Source organism: Dreissena polymorpha, chromosome 12 (assembly GCF_020536995.1).
Source record: "Dreissena polymorpha isolate Duluth1 chromosome 12, UMN_Dpol_1.0, whole genome shotgun sequence".
Classification (NCBI taxonomy): domain Eukaryota; kingdom Metazoa; phylum Mollusca; class Bivalvia; order Myida; family Dreissenidae; genus Dreissena; species Dreissena polymorpha.
This window is the reverse complement of record NC_068366.1, coordinates 55999798-56025290: the sequence shown is the minus strand read 5'-3', so window position 1 is coordinate 56025290 and position 25493 is coordinate 55999798. Positions and strand designations below refer to the sequence as shown.

General features: G+C 35.7%; 1 protein-coding gene and 1 long non-coding RNA gene across 8 annotated transcripts in view; one reads left to right on the top strand and one right to left on the bottom strand.

Moving 5' to 3' along the window:
• Nucleotides 1-25493, bottom strand: part of LOC127853191 (testis-expressed protein 11-like) — a 199511-nt gene that overhangs the window by 18457 nt on the left and 155561 nt on the right. For all 7 annotated transcript variants that reach the window (XM_052387464.1, XM_052387463.1, XM_052387462.1 and 4 more), the window contains 11 exons: nt 22118-22255; nt 21273-21368; nt 18424-18505; nt 17863-17944; nt 16595-16746; nt 15546-15631; nt 13295-13435; nt 11479-11581; nt 3987-4099; nt 2559-2695; nt 1772-1809 (listed from right to left, as the gene is read on the bottom strand). In XM_052387464.1, coding sequence (XP_052243424.1) covers nt 1772-1809; nt 2559-2695; nt 3987-4099; nt 11479-11581; nt 13295-13435; nt 15546-15631; nt 16595-16746; nt 17863-17944; nt 18424-18505; nt 21273-21368; nt 22118-22255 — 1168 coding nt within the window. The remainder of the gene's footprint in view (nt 1-1771; nt 1810-2558; nt 2696-3986; nt 4100-11478; nt 11582-13294; nt 13436-15545; nt 15632-16594; nt 16747-17862; nt 17945-18423; nt 18506-21272; nt 21369-22117; nt 22256-25493) is intronic.
• On the top strand, nt 7253-8655 carry LOC127853207 (uncharacterized). Its single transcript, XR_008036529.1, has 3 exons — nt 7253-7334; nt 7553-7719; nt 8214-8655. It is a non-coding gene; the product is annotated as an uncharacterized LOC127853207 (long non-coding RNA).

Below are 25493 nucleotides of genomic sequence, written 5' to 3'. Positions count from 1 at the left end.
GAAAGACATCTATTATTTAACATAGGTCTCCTTGGCCAGGAAATGATGTAAACAAAAAAAAAGCATGACTAAGGTTTCTGACATTAGGTGAAGAGCTTTAAAATCAGCTACCTTGATTAAAACTATATACTAGTTGCTGACATTTAACATGGTTGCATACTTGAAGCTTAAAATCATGTTTAACTATATATATTAAAGGGGTCTTTTCACGTTTGGGTTAATTGACAAAATTGAAAAAAGTTGTTTCAGATTCGCAGATTTTCGTTTTAGTTATGATATTTTTGAGGAAACAATAATACTGAACATTTACCATGCTCTAAAATAGCCATTATATGCATCTTTTGAAGACTTAAAAATCCAAAAATTATAAAGCTTTGCAACTTGGAGAGTTCTGTTGTTGTCGTTATATTTTGTGAAACTACAAGGATTAATTATATAAGTATAAAATACACCTAAGATTGTATTCGGAAGGACCCTTCTCAAAAATAGTCAGCTCAACATACATTTTGCGTGTGTTTAACGTGGCGTTATTGGCACTGCGTTTTATGTGCGCTTTTTCTTAACAGGTGAGTTTTTACAAAATAAAAAAAAAACAGGAACTGCGTCAAATGTGCCCTTTATGTGGGTTAAAGTGCGCTTAAACTAGATAAGAAAAAGTATGCTTAAGACTGTGTCAAAATGTGCGCTTTTATGTGGAATATTATTTTAATTGCCTTTTAAAATGTATGTTTATGGTCAATGTGGTAGACATTAATTGTTTTGGGGTTAAATATCAATATAAGAAAGTTCAAATACTTATTTTTTTATGTTGAGGAGATGTAATTGATGCTGGCAAGCCCAAATAATATTTTTGACACTTTCAATATTTTTAATTAATTACCCACAGCCTGATTTAGTTGTACTTGCCCTTTTAAAAGCTGTTCTACTGATTCACTTATTTTATGAGCAGACAAATTGCAACAAAAAGACCATTAACATTATGTAAAGATAAAAAAGAATTCAGTACAACCAGTAACCGCTTTGAATTCAAACTGCACATTATATTATAACAGGTATATTACTATGTTAATTCATTTGTTGTAAATAAATTAAAGACACACTTTTTTAGAAGTGTGCTTAACGTGTGTCTTTTTAGACTTATCATTTTAAAACAGATGTATGATAAAAGCGCACTTATGAAATAAAAGACTAACTTATTCTTTAAAAGACGCACATCAAAAAAGAAAAAACGCACTTTTGTACGAAAAAACCAACGTCTGTAAATCTTAAAACACACTTCTTAGATAAAAGACTAACATTCAGCTCACATCTACACTCAAAAGCGCACTTGAAGAGAAAAAAACGCACAAAAAACTGTTTCACTTAAAAACTCACTTGGAAAGAAAAAAACACACAAAATATGAACTTAAACGCACTTATGCACACTGAAAACACAGCTATTTACTAAAAACACAGAATTAATGCACTTTTAAGTGTGCTAAATGTGTGTTTTGTTAAAAAGTGAGTTTTAATTCGAGAAACAGATGGCCGAGTGGTCTAAGTGGGAGACTTTTTACTCCAGGACTCCTGGGGTCAGTGGTTCAAGCCCTGCTGAGGGTACCTTTTTTTTTCGTTTTTAAATTTTATTCTTGATTTTTTACTGGAGCTTTTTTTATCCAATGTTAACATTTATCAATATAAAACATTTACTGACAAACTTCAAAACATGCCAAAATCTGTGACTAAAGGTAATAAATCTTGAACATACAAGGAAAAATTAAAGGAAACTTGCCTTTACTGATATAGCTGCTAATTTCAGCAAGATCATTTCTGAAAGCAAACAAATCATGCAAACACCTCTTCAAGAGGATATGAATGTGTTGCTTAACAACAGAATTGAAAATATCAAGAGAATTAAGAGTACTTTCATACATGTACACACCATTAAATCTATGTTATATAGAATCAATATTTTCTGACCACATGGAAAAGCAATTAAGTCAAAATTTAGAGCTTATAGTGTTTTTACCAACTGTGTTATTATGTTGTAAAATATCTTGTTTTTTATCAAATCAATATATTTGGTTACTAAATGGAAAGTTAAAATTCAATTTAAATTAGAGTTTGTTACATTAGTAATAAAACAACCCAGTGGCATGGTGATTCCATACATCTTCCATACTTCTTAGCAGGGGGGGGGGGTACAAAACAACACACTATTAAAATATAACTGCCTAATAATTTCATAAAAATCAAACGCTTAATGTTTAAATTAGCAGCCTTTTTACTTCTTAGCCATATTTTACCTATTATTCATATTAGCTAAATAAATGACCACTTACATCCAACTATTTGTAAGGTAAATAAGATAAGATAACAGTGGCATAGTGGAAATGGTTGGGTGTAGCAATTGGGAGGTCCAGCATTTGATCCCCACTCTATACGCATTCTTCAGACCTTTTCCAAATACACCAAGCATTGGTTCTACCCAGCAAAAACCAACTACACAGTCAGACTTAGTTCAATCAGGCATACAAATTATTTTTTTAAATTTCTATTGTTCTTGCATATATACATACTTGCCAGGTTCCTCCTGTTCAGCGTTGGTAAGTTTGAGCCTGACCAGGCAGCGTAGAGCCTTCAGCACCTGTACAGGGTCCGTACCACCAGCCACAAGGTGCTCCAAAGCCACACAGGCTGTGTCCACACGCTCACACTGGCATTGAATTTAACTCTTATATACAATATATATTAGCAATAAGACGCTTTTGAAGTCCCTCAGAATATCCAATGAAATTAAAGAATATTCTTAAAAGATTCAAGTTTAAGAGGCTTCATTTTCAATCCTAAGTTACTGATGAGTAGCAAACAGCATAAAACCTGAACAGCATGCCAGTTACTCACAGGCTGATTTGGTTTTATGCTGGTTGAATGTAGCCATTTTCACTTTGGTTTGAGCTAAAAAGGGTTAATACATTGGAGACTCATCAGTGCTTAATTTGATGTCTGTTACCTTTTGTCTGTTTTATATACACAATGTACATGTAGTCACACTGGCTTTCTGTATGTTTTATACAGAAATTCCAATGATAATTTGATGTTTACTTGGAATTTTCCATAAGGATTTGTGTATTATAAAAATACTTAACATCAGCACATTTGTTTACATCAAATTTGTGTTGCAATGGAAAAAATTTACAAACAGAAATGATTATAATATTGATGTAATATTGTTTATGTTTTCTGTGTAAACCTCTGTACTAAGCCAGATTACAGAAAAATTAACACAATGCGACAAAGTGCTCTGGGTAGATTTCTCATACAAGTAATTGAACTTGAATTTTGACCTGACCTTTGACCTAGTGACCTTGTTTTGCGGGCAAATCAATGTCTCACCATGATTGTCATTTTGGCCACATAATACGAAAATCCATCATTTATATATATAAAAAAATGCTCCAAAAAGTTTAAGGGCTTATGTCTTATATTTGATGTTTAAGATAGAATTGTGATATTGACCTTTGACATAGAAACCTGGATCTAGTGTACAACACTTATTATAATGATGATTGTTTCTTTTATTAGCCAAGTGATTTGAAAATCCATCTAAACTTGACAAAGTTATGCTGTCAACAAAGTTTTTGTCTTGATTTTTTTAAGTATCAACTTTCAGCTTGAATTGCAACCTAGACATAAGATCTAGAGAGCTGATTCTTTCATACAACATTCACATCTTGACCAAATCATTTGAAAACCAATCCATGCTGGACAAACTTTAATTATGTCTCAGACCAATTTTTTGGCACACCTTATAATACCAAGCAGTAAACCTGCCAGGCATTTCAATAGGATGACTAGTTTCAAACTGGTGTCCGAAAGGAATTTCAATAAGATTTCAAGTGTTAAAAACTAGTTAGTGTCAGACAAGCATTTCAATAGATTGTCAAGTGTTTCAAAGTTTATACTCCTATCTAACAACAATTGATACAGGACACTATAGCACTCACATCAAGGGCCTGTTGTGCAGCCAATGCAACCAGACCAGAGCTGTCACTGGTGGCGTCCCCAGCACTGGTGGGCACTGCCGACAAACTGCACAGCTTCCTAAGGGCTTCACAGGCTGCTCATGTGTTGTGAAAAGTAGCAATTATTAACACACATTGATGATGAAAACACTGAAGGTTATTGGTATATACACTTAATACTGTAAAACCATTAAATTTTGTGTGTTACTAATTTTCGCGGATTTCGTTGGTCCGCTGAACCACGAAATCAAGTACCAACGGTTATTTATACATTTTTTTATCCGAAATCAGTCATTTCCGAATGTCATTGCCGACATTGTCTTTTGTTGTCGGTTATGAACGTGTCTAAACTGTTCCCGTTTTCAACCATAATGAATGAGACATTGTTTGATTGAGATAGCTAGTCTTTTGTTGTCGGTTATGAACGTGTCTAAACTGTTCCCGTTTTCAACCATAATGAATGAGACATTGTTTGATTGAGATAGCTAGTTAATACAATATGTTGTTTTCTTGATAAGTATTTGGGAAAAAATACTTTTTAAATCAAGCACGGTATTTAAACTGTACATCAACGATTGTTTTCTTTTACGTGACGTCGTCAAATTAACAGTTTGCAGATTTATCACATACAAGGGGACCGATGCGCTGAGAATTGCAAATATTGTCAAAACAACATTAATGGCAATTAGCGAGCGGGGACCCACAAGTGCGCCGCTTTATCGCTCATATCGACAATTATCGGCAACACTTTCATGCTTCAGTGCACATTAACCTCAAGTCTTGCTGTCAACACAGATTAGCAGATAATACCTCGTTATTACTCTGGTTGTTTTCATAAAAGTTTAATTATTATGACGGTCAGTTTTCCCCAAAAAATTTAAATCCACGAAATTACGTATGAACGAATTACTTGTTTTTTATTTGAAATCCACGAAATTACGTGTCAACGAATTAGTTGCTTTTTATTAAACCACGAAATTTCATACCGACAAATTTCTTTACGTTTACAGTATCTGCAACTTTGAAAAAATCTATTTTTAAAATCTGAAATCACCATACATCTGAACCAGTTGTTAATTTAAGTAAATTGTTGTGAAATAAAGTAAAAAAACACACACACAACAAACAGGCATGGGAAGTTATTTATTGTATTAAGCTGTTAAAGTGACTGTCAGCTGTCATACAAAATAAACATGTAATAAAAGCGAGTTTTATGTGAGCTAAACTGTGCTTAACTGAGTTTAAAGTTGGTTTTTTAAAGTAGATGTGTGTTAAAGCGAGTTTTTTTGCTGTAAGAAGTTGGTTTTTTATGTGTCAAAAGTGAGTCTTTTTATTTATGAGTTGGTTTATGTGTGTTTAAGTGTGTCTTTTTGTTTCATAAGCGAGTCTTTTACAACAGAAGTGGGTCTTTTTATAAACAGAAGTGGGTTAAAGCGAGTTTAAGTTGGTCTTTTTATAAATAATTTGAAAGCCGCAACAAGGCTAAAAGACTCACTTTAACACACTTATCAATAAGTTGGTCTTTTGTTTATTAACATAACTCAACAATAAAACAATAATTCTTCAACTAGGTCTTTGTTTCATGTTTATAGCCATATATTATCAAGGTGAATTGTAAAGGGGCTTTTTTAAAGCTTGTTTGCCATTGCACCTTTTGTACATTTATGGGCTCCCCATAATTTTAAGGAAACATTGGATAAAAATTGCTCTTTCAGAACATCACAGGTTCACAGATACTATAAAAATGTTAAAATGTTCAAACTTAGTTTTATACCTGAATATGAAATTGTTTGTCTTTCACTTTGAATCAATACATAAATATTAAATATATTATAAGAACAATCACACATCTATAAAAATGTGAATACTTCCATTTAATTCATGTTCTTTGGAGAATTCAATAGACTTACAGTGTGTTTTTTTATTCATTTTTTGAGGGGGAGAGTGACACTGTTTCTATAATAAATAAAACTAGTTTCAGTGTGAAAGTGTTGATTAATATATGGAAACTTATGTGGGCTAATGCCAGCATCAATTATATCTCCTCAACATAAAAACAATAACTATTTTAACTTTCTTATACTGATATTTAACCCCAATACAATTAATGCCTACCACATTGACCTTTAACATACAATTTAAAAGGCAATAAAAATAAATAATATTTATACTATTAATATTATTTGCTAACACCATTCAGCATGTTTTTTTTAAATATTCACAATTAAATATAATATGCTAAGGGTGCTGTGTATTATTCAATAAATACATATATGTTGGTGTTGAAATCAGTAGATATTTCTCAGATTTAGTAATTGGCTGACACACATAAGAGATTAGCCCTCCCCCCCCCCCCCCCCAATTAAATCATAAACATTAATTCTTATCACAGTATCAGTGCTCCATCTATAGGCCTAACAAAGGGGTGTTGATAGACTTTTGATTGGCTGAGCCACCATCTATTTGAAAACAAGCGACTTTGATTGGCTGGAGACAGGAAGTTATGTTTTGAAAACAAATGGGGTTTTCATCAACTGACTTTGAGCTTTAAGGTATAATTGTGTAACATTAAGACTTATAATTCTAGTTTAAAATGTCTTGAATAACTTTCAGCATAAAGTATTGTGTGGTGAAAACAATGTGTATGTACTACAATGTGTAAATCAACAATAAGTTTGTTGCAAAGGAGATTCAAAGTGGATGGTTAAAGTGATATGGTCTCATAATTCATCAAATGCCTGTTATCTTGGAATACTGAAGAACAGTTGTTTTAGGTTTGTATTTTCATTTTTACATCACTTTTTTATTTAGTTTTATATTGAATTAATTATGATCATTATCATATTTATGTATTGTCACTGGGAAATGTAAATGGATAAGTATAAATGTAATGCAATTATAAGGAAAAACAACACCATTTGAATAATTATGGCTGTATTTTATGATTATTGTCATCTTAAATGTTATTTATACCTATTTCTGGTCATTAATGAACAGATTTCTTTCCCACATATTCAATGAAAACTTTTATATTTTAAATTTGAAGGTTAGACTCCAAAGGTGAAATTTACATTGATTGGAAGATTCTTTGGATAGAATATTCCTGCCAAAAGACAGCAGAAGGGGGACTAACTGATGTATGGATTTTGACACCAGATTTTACCCTGCACGAGCAGCCCAACTTGAGTAGATCAGAAGTGGGAAAACCGAGCCCTGTCCTTGACCAAGGAAAGTTGGATATGTTGAGAGGTAAAACTATACAGGTTTTAGCATTTGAAAGGCGTCACACTTCCGACCAGTCCACACAGCCAAATGAGACCACATATCTTGGTACATTTTCAAACAGTATTTTCTACCACACGTAATTTCTTTTAATTATTTATGACAAGCGTTAAGTCACATGTGATCACAGGATTTAAATTGCCAAAAATAAACAAACAAAAACAACAAGCAAACAAACTTGTTTTGATTTAAATTAATAATATTTATAGTAACAAGATATACCATAACAGCAATATTTATCACTTACATTATAAAATATCTTTCAGGACCTGATCTCAAATGAGATCATGCACAAGACGCACCTCGCAAAGGCCATGACAGTATAGTTTTCAGACCTGATCAGCTGGTGACTGCTCTATGAAGTGCTGTTCAACCTCCCCTAAGGGGGAGATTCGAGAGGGTCTCCTGATTGCTGAACACTACGCCATGGTTGGTATGATTCTTTTTTATAGGGAAAAAGGGGATTTAAATATATAGGTGTTCTACTGCCTCCATATTCATTTTGAATGCAATTGATTCAAATTTGACTCCAGCACATAATCTGTCTTGCGTTAATTTAATACTACTGCTAAAATTTAAGAGTTACTAAAAATTGTGTTTGTGTATAAAAGTTTTGAGAATTTAACACATAGGCAGACAAAAATAACCTCAGTATAAAGTTAACGATCAAGCTCTAATTTTGAACGATATAAAAAATTCAAGCAACAGTAATTTGCCTCCTTGTTTCAAAAACCTCTTTTGAAATCCTTCTAATGTAGATGATGTTAAAATGGGATATCTGAACTGATGATATTGATGTAAAAGTTTATTCCACCAAAATCAAGTCATTCAGATCAGACTTGATTTGGGTGGAATAAACTTCTACATGTTTTTTTAATACTGTAATGTACAGTAAAATCCTGCATTGATTGTTCATATACATTTCAGTTGTCATCTCCAAAAAGTTTGCCCTGCCCATATCAACAGTGGAAGAGAACATGAGATGGGCCTTGAGGAGGCTTCGTGTCATGTACTGCGGGGAGAATATATAAACTGTTTAGTGCTGAGCAATATGTTCCTTTGTTCATAGGTGTAAATATGTGTAAAGGGCTATTCCAGGAAAAGATAGGATGGAGGATTCCTTAATGTTGTCATTTTATAAATCCGGTACCACCAACACAGTTAAAAACAATTATTATTAATTTTATCCTCTGTATCACCCCTCACTAACTGAAACTGTATATAATCATGGTTCATACCCTTCCTCCCATTTTTACCTGTGGAAGCCCAAAGAGGAGAATGTTATTTATTTTAATTTATTATGTTAAATGTGCTCGCATATTGAATAATGTATCTTGGGTAGATGTTTTCCTGGTTTTGTTAAAAATGCACTGTAAAGATGTTCACATTATTTGTTTTTTTAATATAAACATTGTTTTTTGCAAATTGTGTGTGTCTTTTATTTGTAATCACATGGGGCTTGTAATGATCTGTTGTGATTTTATCTCAAATAACCTTTTTACCATTAAGGTGTAAATATTTTTTTTTACTAAGGTTACAGGTCAAACAAGCAAAATTTTATGATCCCTTAAGCGAACAAAAGACTCACAAAAACCAACTTAAACACACTATTGTAGACAGAAGTGTGTTTAAGTAGGTTTTTTGTGAGTTTTGGTATGTTGGTTTTTTGTGAGTTTTGGTATGTTGGTTTTTTTGTGGGTTTTGGTATGTTGGTTTTTTGTGAGTTTTGGTATGTTGGTTTTTGTGAGTTTTTTCTGTGTTTAACTCAGTTTTAACCAAGTTGGTAAAAAAACCCACTTTAAACACAGAAAAAACCAACATACCAAAACTCACAAAAAACCAACATACCGAAACTCACAAAAAACCAACATACCAAAACTCACCAAAAAACCAACTTACCAAAGCCCACATTTATGTAACAAGTGAGTTTTTTCTGTGTTTAACTCAGTTTTAACCCAGTTGGTAAAAATACCCACTTTAAACACAGAAAAAACCAACTTACCAAAACGCGCAAAAAACCAACATACCGAAACTCACAAAAAACCAACTTACCAAAACTCACAAAAAACCAACTTACCAAAGCCCACATTTATGTAACAAGTGAGTTTTTTCTGTGTTTAACTCAGTTTTAACCAAGTTGGTAAAAATACCCACTTTAAACACAGAAAAAACCAACTTACCAAAACTCACAAAAACCAACATACCAAAACCCACTAAAAACCAACTGCCATTACCGCTTGGTTTAACACGGATAAAACTCGTGTTTAACTCGAGTTTTACACACTTATTTGGGAAATGATGAAACTGATAACAACTTTTGTATCAATTAATGGCTTAAAGCTTTCAAATTATTTGTTTAAGTCTTTTGAAATTATTCAATTTTCCAAAATCTGCTATAAAAGGCTTGTGAAAGATTTAAAATGCATCCTGTATGCAGATGTGACCCACTTGCAGAAGGAACCCAAATGAATTTCCATATAGTAAATTATACAAGAAAAATGTTCACCAACCTATTCTTATAGACTTTAGACATGGTTATAAAGAACAATTCATAAGATCCTCAAAACTGTTATTAAACAAAAATGCAAACATGATACCTAATTGGTATTGACAAGGGCAGGTATTCATAAAAATCCTCCAAGAAATTCAGAACAATTCCTAAATTGCATTAATTCCTCAAATCCCTGGCAATTTCTTTTTAAAGTTTTGTATTATATACAGTACAGCCAACGCGGAACAAATATATTTCGCGATCCGCGGAGTCAAGGCGCAACGAGTCGATGCCAAGTTGGCCGTTTAAGCCGCATCAGTATGCGGCGGCACGTCGCAATTTTTCGCATCTGTCAGCCGAGGCAAGCCGTGATATGACGCAGAGTCGATGCGCATCATAAAATAAAAATCTTTTAAAAATTATTAGTTAGTCAATAAATTTTAAAAGAACAATTATAATAATATATAAAATTATAATTTATTTAATGTATCTATTACTGCATACTTCCTATTTTTCTTCTCGCTTCTCAACCCGATAATCCCGTATATTCCAGTTTTAAAGCAAATTCTGGTAAATATTTACGATAAACGTTCTCATGAATTTCAAGAAATACAAACATTCGCCATTTTTCTTAAGTGTAAAATAAATTTTGGCATTTGTTTTTATTAAAAGATGTGATGAAATAACGTCCAATCGGGGTGTTTTTTTTTCCACTGAACACGCGTAAATCAACTGACGTGATGTTCATGTTTTTATACAACACGAAAAACACCCATACTTTCTATGCGAGGATATACATGTATGCATAATTTTCGCGCGCTTTTTATTGAGACAAAGGATAAAGCACTGTTTATTTGACGCTATAATTAAATTGTCAATGTCGGGTTAGCATTAAAATTCGGAAGCGTGTTTCTGATTACAAATTGAATAATGCTCATTTGAGAATCAAACAAAACATTAACAGTTGTGCGTAATTAATTCAACGATAATTTGTTAAGGCGCATTACCTGTTGAATATATTTGAGGACGTGCTATTATATAAATAGTCTATAAAGCATCATATAAAAATCATATCTGCTTATTAAAACGTGAAAATAATACTTATGAAAGTAGCGTAAATCTAGGTTACAACGCTACACAAATGTACATGTATGTATATATCTTTGCACTCGATCCGCCGCATACGTATGCGGCGGATTTATTCAGCGAAAGTACGCGAGGTTAATTAATACAGACTCCGTGTTGTTGTGCAGATCGATGCCGCGTGCCTCGACGATACCCCACGTGAACACATGACGCATCCGCCGCGTACTAACTTTCTGGCCTGGGCGTGACCGAGGATTATGTTTGATCCGCGTTGGCTGTACTGTATTATGCTTCAACCAAATTAATATTGCTAACACGATTAACATTTTATTCATTTGTAAATAGAAAACATCAGATTCCTTATATAAAACATGATCTGAAATTTTCACTTAGTAAAAATTAAGAAAATATTTTACTAGAGAGTTATGTGAATATTGGTCCAGCTTATATTAACCATTTGTTAAATAGAATGATTTGATAATGACAAATGTTTAACAGTATTTTTACTACAGTACATACATTCTCTTTTGAGTCTAGTTCCATCAATTATTTTAACTCTAAGTATGGGTATTTGGAACAAGGCCAGGAGATGATTAACATCTGTTCAAGTGGTACCTTTGTCTGTTGCATTTTCCTGCAATGCTAGGGAGAACAGTATGAACTGGGTCTGACGACAGTTGGGGTCACACTTGAGAGACTCTGTGATGGCTGTGTTAGCCTGAAAAAGGACACACACTATTCATGGTAGGACGCCAGTGAAGACTAGGCAGATATGGTGATGTTTGTTTGCAAAGACTTTTTGGCTTTTTTGTTTGACAATTAAAGGGGCCTTTTCACGTAAATTGACAAAATTAAAAAAGTTGTTTCAGATTCGCAAATTTTCGTTTTTAGTTATGATATTTGTGAGGAAACAGTAATACTGAACATTTACCATGCTCTAAAATATCCATTATATGTATCTTTTGATAATTTGAAAACCCGAAAATTATAAAGCGTTGTAACGCGAAACGAAATAATAATTTGGAGAGTTCTGTTGTTGTCGTTATATTTTGTGAAACTACGAGGATTGCTTATATAAAGTATAAAACTACATCTGGCATTGTATCTGGAAGGATGGCCGAGTGTTCTAAGTGGTAGACTTTTTACTCCAGAACTCCAGGGGTCAGTGGTTCGAGTCCTGGCTAGGGTTACCTTTTTTTTCTTTTTTTAAATTTTATTCTTGATTTTTTACTGGAGCTTTTTATATCCAATGTTTACATTTATCAATACAAAGCATTCAATGACAAACTTCCAAACATGCCAAAATCTGTGAAAAGGCCCCTTTAAGTTATATGGAAAGGCCAGAAGTAAAACTCAAAATCATCTGATTAACAGTTGATCAAGCCCTGTACCTATCTGGCTGTGCTCATCTTGAAAAAGTCACATCACACAGATAAACCAAATACAAATTAATGTATATCAGTGTTTTTTTCTTGCAAAAACTAGGGTCCTACAGTTTACAAAATTAATATGAGATCATGTTTCTGACTGTCATAAGTTGTTGCTAATTGATAAAGTAACACAATTTTGTATCCACCAACAAAATAAAGGCTAAGCATAAACAATGCCAAAAGAAATATGGAAGTATTTTTATCTTGTTTAAAAATTAAACAACAGATCACATTGTTAAATTGTTATGCCTCAACAATAAGGATATTCAGTGATCATAACATTACTGAATCTTATAGTGAACAACTTCAGTAAACTCCTTAAAATACTGAAATTCCTTCAGTCTTAAGCTGGTTTATTGAACGTTATTTCCAATCCTTATATTGCAGAAAAGAATCAATATTTTTATTTTAGTTTACAATACTAGGGCAAAACTGAGCCTTATTTACAGAAAAATTGTATTTTTTGACTTTTCACATCAGCAATCTCCAGGAAAGGCCAAAAACCATGATTGGCCACAAAGTCTGGTTAACTAAGTATAACTTGCCCAAAGTCCAACTTACTGGCAGGTCAACTTCAAATTAGCACTTAACTTGTTATTTTACTGGGCATGAGGGTCTTTATTCTGGATACTGTTCACGATCCTCATGCAAAATATATTTTGTTCCTGAGGACTGACTTACTTTCACAGAGATTGCTTCAGGATGACTTAAGATTATACTTATTTTAGGAGCGTTTTTAATACTGACCCCTGAATACTTATTTATTCTGTGTGGGTTTTTGAGCTTATCAAGAGACTAAGGGCTCTGTAACAGTTTGTCAGGTTTCTATGAATCTAATTTTAATTATATGTCAGGATGAGAAAAGACAGATTCTTCAAATCCGTCATAAATATTTTGATAAGTGACTGTAGAGTCTAAACAACCCCAATAAATTGCTATTAACATATTGCTAATTATGTTCAGCACTCACCTGTATTCTCTGTTCACATTAAGGTGCCTACCTTATCCCATGCTTTTAGCGCTATATAGCAGTTAGCCCTGTTCCTCTGGAGCTTGGCCAGAGTGAGATCCCCAGGGTTGGACTGTCCATACAGTGCCAAGGAGAAGTTGTACCACTCCAGGGAGGACTGGAAATCCTCCGTCTGAATGAAAGAATAAATAGAGAAATATGTGTGGTGTTGAACATGCCTTGCTAAGGTTTATAGGAAATGTTTAATAATGAAATATAATGGTTTGATGTAAATGCATCAGTTATTATGATCAATATTTTATATAATTGATGTACAACAAATACACACAATACTTATGACAAGGAAAAATGAAATAAATGATATGATAAATGACTTTTGCAATGAAAAATATTTGAAATCTTGAATAAAAATACAGTCTATTCTCGTTATCTCGAAGTCGGCAGGAACAAGAAACAAGAAGGCCTAAAAGGCCCAAAGTCGCTCACCTGAGATTCAAAGGAACTGATCTGTTCTGTGCAGCCCAAGATTTCATTAGAACAAATGTTCTAACCAACTTTCATGACTAGTGAACACCCTGGCAGCCACGTTTTTCAACAGACCAGAAACATTTTCGTACACATCCAAGATATCTTTTAAACAAATATTCTGACAAAGTTTCATGAAGATTCATGAAGCCATATAATGACAAATGCCCAGCCCCCTTGGTGGCCATGTTTTTCAAGCAACTGGAACCATTTTCGAACTTGTCAGAAATATAATTGGGACCAAGTTTCATAATGATCGGACAATAAATGTGGCTTCTAGAGTGTTAACAATGTTTTACCATAGCTATATAAGGAAAAATGCCAAAATTTACCACTTGGCAGCCATGTTTTTCCACCAACCGGAACCATTTTCAAACTTATCCAAGATATCATTAGGATAAATTGTCTGTCCAAGTTTCATGATGATCTGACAATAAATGTGGCCTCTTAAGTGTTAATAAGGTTTAAAGCAATATATATCCATACATTGTATAAGGAAAAATGCCCCGCCCCAATTTGTTAGCCATGTTTTGAAAGCAACCAAAACCATTTTAAAACCCATCCAAGACATCATTGGGACAAATCTTCTGACCAAGTTTCATGAAGATCGGAAAATAAATGTGTTAACAAGGCAAATGTTGACGCCGCACAAAAGGCGATCACAAAAGCTCACCACGAGCACGTTGTGCTCAGGTGAGCTAAAAATATCGAGATAACGAGAGCTCGAGATATCCGATTAGGCGTTATCAAGAAATAACAGATAAAAATTTATTTCATAGAGTTCACTCCTTTTTCGCGAGTGGAGCTAATCTTAATCAAGTTAATAAATTCAAAAATTACAGACAATTGTACTTTTTTTAACAATAAAATACATAATTTGTAATAAAATAAGTACATACCTAATGAATGACACCGATGATTCCTTTATCTGTGTTAGTTTATGAGGAAAGCAAGGCCTTTTATCGTGTCACAAACATAGCATATTTGACACTGCCGCCATTTTGGAAATTCTTGACGCGTGCATGTAGGGTGTTACCCATTTCAAATATATAGATGCGATATATTAATCATTTGTTCGGAAAAATGATTTTGGTATCAAAATAAACATGAAAGATTGAATTTTATGTTAATGTACGCACACTTTGAATAAAATGTTTAGTAAAAGCGTATTTTTAACGCTAATTTTCAATCAATCTTTTGGCCTTTTGGCAGGCTGTGTATTAATTGCAGTTAAAGTGACAGGTATTACTCAAGTGTTAATGGCTAACAACATTAAACACGTGTGATAATTGATGCAATTAACGGATCAATTACCTACCGCACAGTATCGGGAGCAGCCGGGCAAAGCGGGACGGTGAAGTATCAAAGAAAAAATTTCTCACCTTTGCCCACACTGGGACAGTGATTCGCACTTCGAGAAGCCACAGTAAATACATGTAAAATCGGAACTCGGGACAAATTTTTATATCGAGATATCAAATGACTCGAGATAATGAAAATCGAGATATGCGATGTTTATTAATATAGATACAGAAGGAAAAAAGTCGGGACATATAGCTTAGGACGACATATCAAGAAAATCGAGATATGCGATATCGAGATAATGAGAGTAGACTGTAGCTCTAAAATTGTATGTCCTATCAATGCAAAATGGCTTGCATATACTAAAGGTTATTCATGTATATGTTATTTATGTATCTTATAGTTCTGATAATGCAATAATAATGTACCTTCATCTGACTTCAATACCTCATTACCTCAAATGCAATTGCAGCTTGCTCCCAGAAAATAATGTGAAACTGCTTCTTCACTGCAAAGTCCAGGGTTTTCCCCTTGTGATGAGCTATGAACAACAAGGGACAAAATTGTCACAAAACCAGGTTTTCATTGTGAAAAAAAAATCTGATAAAGGGAGAAAACTCAAACTGAACTTTTGAAATGAACAAACAAAATAAACCCCCTTTGTAAGTTCGTTTTTAAAAAAAATCTATTTTTAGTCGTGGCGACCTTGACATTGGAGATATTGACGTGATTCTTTCGTGCGACACACCGTCCCATGATGGTGAACAAATGTGCCAAATGATTTTAAAATCTCACAATGAATGACATAGTTATGGCCAGGACAAGCTCATTTATGGCCATTTTTGACCTTTGAACTCAAAGTGTGACCTTGACCTTGGAGATATCGACGTAATTATTTCGCGCGACACACCGTCCAATGATGGTGAACAAATGTGCCAAATGATTTTAAAATCTGACAATGAACGACATAGTTATGGCCCGGACAAGCTTGTTCCGCCCGCCCGCCAGCCCGCCAGCCAGCCAGCCCGCCCGCCCGCCCGCCCGCATTCGCCAATCTAATAACCAGTTTTTTCCTTCGGAAAACCTGGTTAAAAATGATTAGGTTGAATGGACCGATAAATTGCTGAGGAGACACAAAACAAATAAGCAGGGAGGGGGAGGGGGGAGGGGGGGGGCAATCTCCATGCTTGTAAAGAGGGATTGTAATTAGAAAAAACTTTGCCAATTAATTTCAAATAAAAATTCTGAGCTCATATTTCACGAATAAAAGAAAAAAGTTTGCATGCTTTTAATTTATATTACGGTTATTCATTTTCAATATATCAATTTCAACAGAACTATTGCACAATTAAACATAATAATTCATAATAATTATCATAATGTTAACTATTCTCAATAAAACAACAACATGTGCAACAATTGCTCCATTGAAGACAATATTATGTCAACAAAATGATAACATCACAATATAATATTTTATCCATAAAAATCCCCAACATCCTACCATTGATACAAAACTCGAGAAACTCTTTGACCTCCTTGTGCATGCCAGCCTCCAGGAGGACCTCTGTGTTGGTGACCATGAGCCGACCCAGGTCTGGGGAGTGCTCAAACCGCCGCAGCAGTTCCTCTATCAACCACATGACTAGCTCCAATCTGAAATTGTGGATGGTAATAGTGGTTAGTGAGTTGCAAGAGGCAATTCTAGTGATATTTTTATAAGGATCAAGTCTGGCTCTGCTGTTGTTGTAATGAAGAGTTTATTATTTACAGGTTGTCCCTGCGTCTTCACGATGTCATTCAGTATTGACCTGAGTCTGTCTCTGCAACTACAAACATTCAATATATGTGTCTTGTTCTGAGAAAATTGGGCTTAATGCATGTGCGTTAAGTGTCGTCCCAGATTAGCCTGTGCAGTCCGCACAGGCTAATCAGGGACGACACTTTTTGCTTTTATGGTATTTTTAGTTTCAAGGAAGTCCCTCCTTACCGAAAATCAAGTTTAAGCGGAAAGTGTCGTCCCTGATTAGCCTGTGCGGACTGCACAGGCTAATCTGGGACAACACTTTACGCGCATGCATTATGACCAGCTTTCACAGAACAAGACACATATAGTACCAAACATAGTTTTAACTCAAAATATTGACAAATCAGAATGCTTGTTGTGTATGAAAAATGAGAATGCTTGTTGTGTTTCACCAATAGGTATGCTTGTTCTGTTTTACCAATTGGAATGCTTGTTGTGTATGAAAAATGAGAATGCTTGTTGTGTTTTACCAATAGGTATGCTTGTTCTGTTTTACCAATTGAATAGATTGCTTATTATGTTTGATGTAAACCCTCACTCACTGCTTTTGTTAATGGACATACACACTGGTAATTTCATGAATAAATCTTTAAAAAGTAAATCCATGCAATGATGAGCAGCTTTATTCTGAACTTGCTCAGTGCGACATTTGACATGCTTACATGTATATGTTCCCATTGGTGCAAAAAGGTTACACATGCCTTCTAATTTCAATGTCACATGGTACCTTTTTGCTTCAATGGGGCAATATTGCAGAATCTGTCTGCAAAAGCTGGTATTTACACAGAACTGCATTGAGAAATCATAATTAAGTTCAACATAATTATAAATATTCATGTCAAATTCAATAAATACAATCCAGTACCTATTTTACTATCATGAGATTTCATTATTTCAATTACCGGTAATGTATACAGATTTTTTTAAGGGAGCGTTTTGAATATGGGGGCCCTTTGTTCCCTCACCTGTCTGGCTTGTTAACCAGCTGCAGTGTATGCAGGCTGAGGTCCACTGTGAGCTCTGGAACCTTCAGTAGCTCTCCCATGCCTGTAACAGTGGTACACTGAGGTTATTCTACATACATGTACTGTTTTTTAGCCTTCCACAGGGAAAACTGGGCATGGATATTATAATTTGCAAGATGTTAGTGATTTTTTAAATTCACGATTGTTGTGACAATAAATTATATTTTAAAATGTATAATGCTAGATCTTTAAAAAAAGTGTCTTGAATTGAAAGAATTACAGCGTCACATATAAATTATATTCAAACCTGATTTTTTTGTAAAAAAATAATGAATAGGAAAACATCAAAAGGTAGCAGCTAGGATACCTTAAACCTTCAAGAAGTACAATTGAGATCTATGTTTAATATATGTTTTATTTATTTATTGTTCTTAAGATACAAAAATATAAATCATAATCATACTCTATACGTGAGAAGACAGATTGATTTTAAATTATAATGATGTAATTCTGAAATTAAAGCAGCCAGGGGTTGAAATCTGGTAATAATCACAATCTCACATCTCTTGATAACATCATTGTCAGCATTCTCCAACATGAGGATCTTCAGCTTCAGGTAAATGCCTGCAGGATGACTGTGCTCCTGGAAAATCAGCAATACCACATTCTGTGAAACAAAACAGAACTGTCACTGTTGTGCCCGCAATGCCCTTGCATGCTGCTTTGTCAGAGGGAATAGGCATTTCAGTTTTAGGAACTGGTTTCCCAACCATACAAACAGTGAGTTCAGACTTGATACCGCATATTTTGGTCACAATGGACACATTTTCAGCATGAACATTTACAAGGGCAATAACTGAAAAATTATGAAAGCAGGAGTTATGGCTTGAGTGCACTGCACTTTACATTATTACATCTTTTTACATATTTGATATCTCATGCAGTTTTCAAAATTCAGATATGTCCATTCAAAATTTAAATGAAACAAATAAAAAAAGGTAATAACTCTCAATATACTGAGGCAAGAATTACGATGCACATGCCCTCAATGAAATCTACCTCTCATAGTTTTCAAGATATGCTTCAAAAAATTTAAATAGAAAAATGAAGTTCAATAACTCAGAAAACATGGATGCAAGAGTTGTAGTTTGTATGAACTGCACATCTGTTTTATGATATCTAGCTTAAGTTCAAAGTTGATAATTCTGTTTCTTTCTTGATAATGCAACAGACACAATTTAAGTACAACAAGGGACAAAATTGTCACAAAACCAGGTTTTCATTGTGAAAAAAAAATCTGATAAAGGGAGACGACTCAAACTGAACTTTTGAAATGAACAAACAAAATTAACCCCCTTTGTAAGTTTGTTTGAAAATTAATCTATTTTTTGTCGTGGCAACCTTGACATTGGAGATATTGACGTGATTCTTTCATGCGACGCACCGTCCCATGATGGTGAACAAATGTGCCAAATGATTTTAAAATCTCACAATAAATGACATAGTTATGGCCCAGACAAGCTCATTTATGGCCATTTTTGACCTTTGAACTCAAAGTGTGACCTTGACCTTGGAGATATCGACGTAATTATTTCGCGCGACACACCGTCCAATGATGGTGAACAAATGTGCCAAATGATTTTTAAATCTGACAATGAACGACATAGTTATGGCCCGGACAAGCTTGTTCCGCCAGCCAGCCAGCCAGCCAGCCAGCCAGCCAGCCAGCCAGCCAGCCAGCCAGCCCGCCCGCCCGCCCGCCCGCCCGCCCGCCCGCCCGCCCGCCCGCCCGCCCGCCCGCCCGCCGCCCGCGCCCGCCCGCCGCCCGCCCGCCCGCCGCCCTCCCGCCCGCCCGCCCGCCCGCCGCCGCCCGCCGCCGCCCGCCCGCCAGCCAGCCAGCCAGCCAGCCAGCCAGCCAGCCAGCCAGCCAGCCAGCCAGCCAGCCAGCCAGCCAGCCAGCCAGCCAGCCAGCCAGCCAGCCAGCCAGCCAGCCAGCCAGCCAGCCAGCCAGCCAGCCAGCCAGCCAGCCAGCCAGCCAGCCAGCCAGCCAGCCAGCCAGCCAGCCAGCCAGCCAGCCAGCCAGCCAGCCAGCCAGCCAGCCAGCCAGCCAGCCAGCCAGCCAGCCAGCCAGCCAGCCAGCCAGCCAGCCAGCCAGCCAGCCAGCCAGCCAGCCAGCCAGCCAGCCAGCCAGCCAGCCAGCCAGCCAGCCAGCCAGCCAGCCAGCCAGCCAGCCAGCCAGCCAGGCCAGACAGCCAGCCAGCAGCCAGCCAGCCAGCCGCAGCCAGCCAGCCAGGCCAGACGCAGCCAGCCCGCCAGCCAGCCAGCCGCCAGCCAGCCAGCCAGCCAGCCAGGCCAGCCAGCCAGCCAGCCAGCCAGCCAGCAGCCCCAGCCAGCCCGCCAGACAGCAGGCCAGCCAGCCAGCCAGCCAGCCAGCCAGCCCCAGCCAGCCCAGCCAGCCCAGCCAGCCAGACCAGCCAGCAGCCAGCCCAGTCCAGCCAGCCAGCCAGCCAGCCAGCCAGCCAGCCAGCCAGCCAGCCAGCAGCCAGCAGCAGTGCCAGCCACCAGCCAGCCAGCCAGCCAGCCAGCCAGCCAGCCAGCCAGCAGCCAGCCAGCCAGCCAGCCAGCCAGCCAGCCAGCCAGCCAGCAGCCAGCCAGCCAGCCAGCCAGCCAGCCAGCCAGCCAGTACAAATACAAAAAGACCTCTAAATATATAAGAGCAAGAGCTATGGTTCTTGCATGCTGCACACCCTCCCAAATTAGAACTACGGTTCTTACATATGAAGTTTCAAGTTAATATATCTAATAGTTGTGGAGATATTCGCCGCTCAAAATTCGAGAACACAAATTTACAAAGAGCAAAAGGTATGGTTCTTGTGCACAGAACACCACCTAAATGAGATCAACCTATCTTATTAGTTTTAAATTGATACCTTTAACACTTTTTTTAGATTAGCTCTGCACATGAAATTATTAACTGTGTCACTTTTGGATTCATTTTCTTACAATTCCCTCATTTTTCCCCCAAATGTCACATTTCCTGACTATTCCATCCAGAGTTTTTCCTGAGCCAGTAGCCACACTACCTGTGTATATTACAGCAACTTTTCAGTTAGAGATTCATTATTAACAAAATGATTGATATTTTTAGTGGGACAGGATAGAAACAAAAGTTAAGTTTTTCAAGTGCTAACGTTCTGGGTCAATTTTTTTAAAATAATAATTTGTTAATATCCAATATTTTTTCATCAGCATGGTGTAATTGATATATTTCGGCTTTTCATTTGTTGGATTACCTGCGAAAACAAAAGATTCAACCTTGAACATAACCCAGGCTTCAGGTTTCGGGCATTTAAACTAAACTCCCAAAGACTTATAGCAAACATTTTGATCTCTGTCTTTGACATACTTACAGTGTTAGCCAAACTGACAGCATTCAATGCATTTTGCACATTCTCTTCTGGATTGTGGTCCAAGTACACGTTTGCCAGCAGCCTCAATGTTCTTGCCTGAAGTATGTCCAGTGTGTTACACAAAGCAAACTTCAAGTACTGTTGTATTATATGTTTCTTGCAGCATTGCTTATACATGTAAGGTAAAAAATACCTTAACAATATAAATATATGTAACTAAATACAATTCCTTTAAAAACTTCAGCTAGGTTATTTCACAGATAACTGACCCTCTCTCTTTCTCAAGATGTCATTGTAATGAGTTATGCCCAGTTGTAACAAGAGCATCGCATAACGGGTGCCAACGCCAACGCTTGGCTGTGGGTGCATTTTTTAATAAATGAAAGCTTGTCAGATTTTTTTCCCTTTTTTAGAGGTCACAGTGACCTTGACCTTTGACCTAGTGACCCAAAAATGGGTGTGGCATGTAGAACTCATCAAGGTGCATCTACATATGAAGTTTCAAAGTTGTAGGTTGAAGCACTTTTATTTAAGAGCAAAATGTCAAGGTTTTTTCACGACGTCGGCGGACGACTCGACAAGCTGGCTATGACAATACCTCGGGTTTTCTCCGAAAACAGCCGAGCTAATAAAATTAGTAAGGGTTTTTGACACTAATAATAACCTGGCAACATGTTATTCTTTTGGTCATGTATAACTTTAATTTGAATCAGGTATAATATTATTCCAACTGTTTCATACACCAATAAAATGTAGAAAAAACTACTATTTCAAAACAAACCGTGATTTTGAAACTTTTTCAATGAATAAAAATCTTAGAACAGTCTACACCAAAAGCTGCCCACCTGGTTGCGAGGTCCAATGGTGTTCATGTTCTTGCCCAGCTCATAGCTCTCTCTCAGCCAAATGATGGTCTGACAGAAGAGTTTCTGTCTGTACAGCTCCACGCCAGTGTTGTAGCACAGCATGCACAGGAAGCCTGCCTGCATGAGGCACATTTCAGAGGGACTTGTTAACAGACTGGGAATATATACAAGAGGTGGGCTCATCTTAGTTCCTGAACACTGATTGCAGAATGCTTGACAAAGCACACATTCAAACATGGTCTCAAAATTGTCAGAGGGACTTGTTCACAGATTGACAATTTTTAAAACCCAAATATTTTTGTATTAATTAAAAAAGAATGTATGTATGTTTAAATGCATGTATAACATTCCAACAAGAAAATAACACCAACAACTTAAACTATGTATACTAACTTTTTGTATAGGATAGTTATCTAATAAATAATAAAGCATTACTTATTTACAATATGTGTGTGTTACATAGCATTTTGAATATTCTATTAAATTAAAAAACCTGAATGGCTAAGTGGTAGCATTTTAGATTGTCCTCCCTTAGGTCACAATTTAAAATTTCAGAAGAGGACAAAACTGTTGAAACTGTGTTTTGATTATTTAAAATTATTCCAAGTATTATATCTTTTAAGGAAAAAACATTAACTACCAGGTATTTTAAAGATTTTTTCAAAATTACACAAGTCTACCGTTAAAAACATTACAACTGTTAAGAATTTTATAAGTGAAAATCTGATGTTTCATTTCGAAATATTGTTTAACTATAAATGTATCAGCAAGTCACAGATCACCCTATTACATTTTACTGAACATAGAAACTATGTGAACATTTAATAGTGCAACACATATACACAGATCCTTAGTAACTGTTACTACAAAAAAAACTATTTCACATATGTGACATTGACATTTAAGCAAGCACCATATAAGTTGGTGCATACAACATATCGTATTGAAGTTATGAACAAGGTCATGGACAGCATTATATGCCTGTCCTAAAAAAAACTGCAAAACATATCAGGGAAGTTTGGTGAAGATTCAGTGAAAAGTGAATGAGTTAAGACGGCTGTAATTAAAACTGCACATTTTGCACTTTCTGTACAAACAAAGGACAATGTCTCTGAAGTGCATTGCAGGTATTGGTGTATTATCTAAATTTAACTAAATTTTAAATAATCAAACAGTTTCAGAAAATTTGATGAAGAATCCACAAAAGCTGCAGGATTTATAATAGAAATGATTTTTTATATACATTTTTTATAAAGAAAGGGCAATATCTCTATGTCCCTGAAGTTAATTCGTTGGTTATCAAATTAAGCAACCATTTATGTGAACAAACATTTCCAGAAAGTTTGCAAAGATTTGACTATGTAAGCGATTGAAAACTGCAAATTTCTCTGTAATAAATAAAGGGAAACAAGCAAATTTGTTGAATTGATATCCCCTGCCAAACTAGAGCTTTGTCACAGATGTTAGCATTTTTTCAAGATACAAAGGGCCATAACTCCGTTATTAACGGATGGTGTTCAATGCAATTTGGCGTGCATCATCGTCTCATCCATATATATACTCATACCAAGTTTCAATGAAATAGGCCAAAGCACTTCCAAGATATGGCTCCGGACACAAAAGTGCCGGACGGACGGAAGGACGGACGGACAACGCCAAAACAATATCCCTCCGCCTTTGGCGGGGGATAATAACTCTCATGTGCCTGCATGGTGCCCATTGGCTGATTTTCAAAATTAGCATTAAGCATTTACAACATGTGTGTGTTACATAGCATTTTGAATATTCTATTAAATTAAAAAACCTGAATGGCTAAGTGGTAGCATTTTAGATTGTCCTCCCTTAGGTCACAATTTAAAATTTCAGAAGAGGACAAAACTGTTGAAACTGTGTTTTAATTATTTAAAATTATTCCAAGTATTATATCTTTTAAGGAAAAAACATTAACTACCAGGTATTTTAAAGATTTTTTCAAAATTACACAAGTCTACCGTTAAAAACATTACAACTGTTAAGAATTTTATAAGTGAAAATCTGATGTTTCATTTCGAAATATTGTTTAACTATAAATGTATCAGCAAGTCACAGATCACCCTATTACATTTTACTGAACATAGAAACTATGTGAACATTTAATAGTGCAACACATATACACAGATCCTTAGTAACTGTTACTACAAAAAAAACGATTTCACATATGTGACATTGACATTTAAGCAAGCACCATATAAGTTGGTGCATACAACATATCGTATTGAAGTTATGAACAAGGTCATGGACAGCATTATATGCCTGTCCTAAAAAAAACTGCAAAACATATCAGGGAAGTTTGGTGAAGATTCAGTGAAAAGTGAATGAGTTAAGACGGCTGTAATTAAAACTGCACATTTTGCACTTTCTGTACAAACAAAGGACAATGTCTCTGAAGTGCATTGCAGGTATTGGTGTATTATCTAAATTTAACTAAATTTTAAATAATCAAACAGTTTCAGAAAATTTGATGAAGAATCCACAAAAGCTGCAGGATTTATAATAGAAATTATTTTTTATATACATTTTTTATAAAGAAAGGGCAATATCTCTATGTCCCTGAAGTTAATTCGTTGGTTATCAAATTAAGCAACCATTTATGTGAACAAACATTTCCAGAAAGTTTGTAAAGATTTGACTATGTAAGCGATTGAAAACTGCAAATTTCTCTGTAATAAATAAAGGGAAACAAGCAAATTCGTTGAATTGATATCCCCCGCCAAACTAGAGCTTTGTCACAGATGTTAGCATTTTTTCAAGATACAAAGGGCCATAACTCCGTTATTAACGGATGGTGTACAATGCAATTTGGCGTGCATCATCGTCTTATCCATATATATACTCATACCAAGTTTCAATGAAAATAGGCCAAAGCACTTCCAAGATATGGCTCCGGACACAAAAGTGCCGGACGGACGGAAGGACGGACGGACAACGCCAAAACAATATCCCTCCGCCTTTGGCGGGGGATAATAACTCTCAAGTGCCTGCATGGTGCCCATTGGCTGATTTTCAAAATTGAGCAATGTTTTAAGGCAACAAACATTTCAAGAAAGTTTGGGGCAAATTACACAAAGAGATGGTGTTGTTCAATATCACCAGTTTTCTATTTAAACAGTAACAAATATTTATTCAACATCAGATATGAGTTTGAGGTTTATATAAAAGAATATTGCATATGTTTTAATGTTCAGAGTCTCTGTGTCACAGCATGCCCAAAACAATCGATTTGAAAGATTAGAACTTATGATGTATTTAATGTTGTCTTGTTGTTGTTGCTATTTTTGATTGAATTTAAGTTGAACTTTTGTGTCGATCCAATTAA